The sequence below is a fragment of the Orycteropus afer genome, unplaced genomic scaffold, assembly GCF_000298275.1.
Source record: "Orycteropus afer afer isolate SDZICR_OR568_19922 unplaced genomic scaffold, OryAfe1.0 scaffold00206, whole genome shotgun sequence".
NCBI classification, from domain to species: Eukaryota; Metazoa; Chordata; class Mammalia; order Tubulidentata; family Orycteropodidae; genus Orycteropus; species Orycteropus afer.
In genome coordinates this window covers 182,714-186,715 of record NW_006921793.1, presented here as the reverse complement: position 1 = coordinate 186,715, position 4,002 = coordinate 182,714, and the positions used below count along the sequence as shown (strand labels likewise).

The 4,002-nt window shown below is 38.2% G+C and overlaps 1 protein-coding gene across 1 annotated transcript in view; it reads right to left on the bottom strand.

Moving 5' to 3' along the window:
* Positions 1–4,002, bottom strand: part of NALCN (sodium leak channel, non-selective) — a gene marked incomplete at its 5' end in the record, with an annotated part of 145,472 nt that overhangs the window by 45,351 nt on the left and 96,119 nt on the right. The window contains 2 exon segments of the mRNA XM_042781961.1: positions 2,678–2,776; positions 2,862–2,982. Of these exon segments, the coding sequence (XP_042637895.1) occupies positions 2,678–2,776; positions 2,862–2,982 (220 nt within the window).

The window sequence follows — 4,002 nt, the reverse complement described above, 5'->3', positions numbered from 1 at the left end:
GTAGACACTATAGAAATTAACATTATTCCTTCATTATAGAAAGAGAGGAAATTTTGAAAAATTTGAACTATGAAAGGATAGAAAAGAATAAAAACATAGTAGGGAAATTAAAAACCATATTACTGATATAGATTTTCATTTTTTAAAAGAGTTCCATTTTCTAAGGAAAGCATTCTGATTCTTAAAGAACAAGGAGCTATTGTTCCTGCCTTGCATAATCTTCAATTGTGAAAACGTTGCCTCAAAACTTATATTATTTCCAATATCTTTTTATCTCTCTATTGCCTATATATTTAGCAAACTAATAGTTATACCTATAACCTTAGGTATGACTCACATATAAGCGCTTGGTTGCTAGTCTAAAGGTTGGCAGTACAAATGCACCCAGCAGCTCCATGGAAGTAACCTGGCAATCTGTTCCCATAAAGATTACAGCCAGGAAAATCCAATGGGGCAATTCCACTTGGTCATGAAGGTCACTAGGAGCCAGAATCAACTCAGTGACACCCAGCAACAACAAAAACATGACAGTAAAGTGTAAGCTTCATGAGGACAGAATATAGTACATTGCTAAGTCTTTGTGCCAAGAATAGTGTTTGGCAACTAATCGGTGCTCAAAATAAATCTGTTGAATGAATACTACCAACCAGTTGCCATAGAGTCAATCTGACTCGTGGTGACCCCATGTTTGCCAAGGTAAAACCGTGCATAGGATTTTCAGGGCTGATTTTTCAGAAGTAGTTTGCCAGGCTTTTCTTCAGATTTGACCAAAACCTCCAGTCTTTCATTTAGTAGCCAAGTGTGTTAACAGGGATTTTACTGAGCAGATAGTAATGAGTAAATGCTTTTATATAGTAGCTTCTAAAATCTTGAAGGAAAAAATATTTTCTCAAAGTTCACATAAATGAACTAATCAAGTATGCAATGTTTGGTAACAGAATTTCTTCTAATTTTCCTCTTTCCCTAAGCACCTTTTGAATTTACATATGTGTCCCTTAACTCAGGCTAAGAAGGTTCTTTTCTTTCTTCAGAATGTTAGAGCAGACAGTACTACACTGACTCTTTGGTTTACTTCAGTCATTACTCTAAGTTCAAGAGTTGCACTGAACTATATATATTTGTTTCCATGTATTAACCACTTTATGTTGTTTCATTTATGTTGCTGAATTGTGAGCAGCCCTAGGACTTAACTCTTTTGAAGTCAGGGGTCTGCTCAGAGGGGCTCCTGTGGTTTTCTGAGTAAGCAGTGCTTAAACTCTCAACTTGGTCCATCTTCTGCAATTTCCAGAGTCTGCTACATAGCATGGCTCAAAGGCAACTAAAAAGACCCATCTTCTTCTTTCCACCTGGTATTAAATTGAATACACTGTGGGGTTTAGAGCAACTCATCTTATGAATGTGTTAGGAAATAAAATAAGGGGGCAGGGCTACATGATCTCTACCTTTCTCTGTAACTCTAAAATTCTGTATTTCTATGGATTAGAGTAGTGTTGGGGTCCAAAGAAGGGATTTTCAAATCACACCCTTTGAAAGCCCCGATGAAATGACATACTCATTAGGCACACATCAAAGGTGGCAATCTGCTGGAGGCAGCTCTAGAAATGAGTAACTGCTACCACACACGTTGAGCCTGGGGACAGTGAACGATACAGTCCCATGTGTAGCTACACAAACCACAGAGCTCTGATGTGAATGCGTGCAAATCAGTCCTTGCCATGAATAACATCTAACAGCACGGTGCTTCGCAGGCAAATCTCACTATAATTCAAGGCAGAAAGACCGTTGATATTTTTATATTCTTGCATTCGAAGAATAACAGAGCCTGCAGTAATAAGACCTGCTTCTGAATCTTAGTTCCAGTTTTTACCCCTCAGGCAAGTTATTTAACCTTTGTAAGTCTCCTTTTCTTCAATTGCATTTCAGAGTTGTAAGAAATGATAAAAAGCTATGTAAAACCTTAGTACTATGAACGTGCTCAAAAATGGTATGCATTTCAATTATTCTGGTTCCAAATACTGACCCTTATACACGAGAGGGTATGTCAGCATGTCCAGGAGAATGACAACACTTCTCTAAGGAACAATTCTGAGAGGAAACTACACGTGCTGTTTTCCCATCTGTGAGCCCTTCTACTGATAATATAGAACTGTTTGAACTCAGCATGTTTCCTGGGTGCATAAAATATGTAAAGTATGTAAAGATTATTTGAAATTAGAAAAATCTTCTTTTCATTCTACAAAAAATAAGAATTTTAAAATTTCTACCATACCCCGACTTTATAAAAATTCTGAGTGAGTGCAACTACTTAGTTACAAGGAAGCGTATGATTTACATTTTGTGAAAGTAATATTACCTGCGACACTGAATCAGTTTCAGCTATTGTATTTTAATAACTTGCTGCACCTCCTTTCAATTTGAACAATAGGAGGTGCTTCTTTCAGTTGTCATTGGATTAATGAATGACACGGTTACCAAATGCGTAAATTTAGCAAGAGACTTGTACTCTGAAATAATGTGCCTGAAAGGCAGCAGTGAGGAAGCTTGTAAAATAGTCATAGAGATTATTTACATCAGTCACATTACAGTAATACTTCATGCAGTGTGTGTGGGGAAAAAATCCTCAAAGTAGCTAGAAAAGAATATACCTGTGGTATTCATTCAAACCAAGAACTCTTACCTTGTTTTCATTGAAATTAGCAATAACCACTCCAACAAAAAGGGTCAGTCCAATCATACAACCCAGAAATACAAAAACATGAATATAGATTCCATGGATCTGCATAAATGAAAAATATGGTTATTCATCAAAGCAAACGAAAGCAGCTCTTGAAGCGTTCAAAGGATTTGATATGCTTGCTTACCGGCCCCACACGGTGAATAATAACATCCCTCACTTCCACCCAGCCTTTCAAGGAGAGAACTTCAAACAATGCCAACATAGCATTCCCCACATTGTCAAAATTAAAGTTCCGAGGGTTTGCCCTGCAATTCAGAAAGAGGAATGTTCTGTGAGATTCTGATGAGAAGCACCCTGCAGCTCTTTACAATCTTGGATTCCGGGTGTGTTTGCCTCCTAGGAGGGTGGGCTATATGGCATTTGTTTGCTAAATAGTAACAGTGCATTAATGTGTTAAAACTTATTATGTTTATTTGGTAATGACGGAATGGTCTACATTTAAAACAACCCAATGCTAAACAACCTTAGTTCGAACTTCCAAAGCGAAAGTGTGTGGCCTGGAAAGCTCAAGAAACTCTGTACATTTCTGTCTGGTTCTAATTACACGGAGGATGGGAAATACACAATCTAGCTGAGATTGTATGGAGATTTTCATACAAGGCATTGGATTTTGAATGTGAATTTCAAAATAGTTTTATTAATGGAAACCTTTCTAAAGGCATAAACTTGAGATCCTGTGTTAGCATAAGAAGTCTCTGGGTGACTCAAATGGTGTGCTCTTGGATAGTAACCCAGTAGCATTGCCGAAGAGAAGGCCTGGTGATCTACTTCCAACATAGATGTTGTTAGGTGCCATTGAGTTGGTTTTCGGCTCATATTGACTCTTTGTGACAGAGTAGAACCACCTCATAGGGTTTTCTTGCCTGTAACTTTTATGGAAGTAGACCACAGGTCTCTCTCTGGTGGAATGACTGGATGAGTTGGAACTACCAACCTTTCAGTTAGCAGCCATTTGTACTGCTAGGCCTTCTTTCCATAAAGATGACAGCCAAGGAAACCCTATGGAGGTTGCCATGAGTCAGACTGGACTCTACAGTAATGGGTTTTGGTGTTCATATAACTTTTTTCCGTATGTATCATCATAGGGAACACTATGCTACAAAGTAGTGGTGTGTTTCAAAGTCAATGAGATGGCAGGAAGTGTTTGTTCATAGCCTGGATGTTTCCAGACCCCTCTTTCCTAGATGGATATTTGCACTCATTCACTCTGAGCATTCTCAAAAGATATTTCCCACTGTGGCGTTTGCTGTCTATAACTGCAGTTG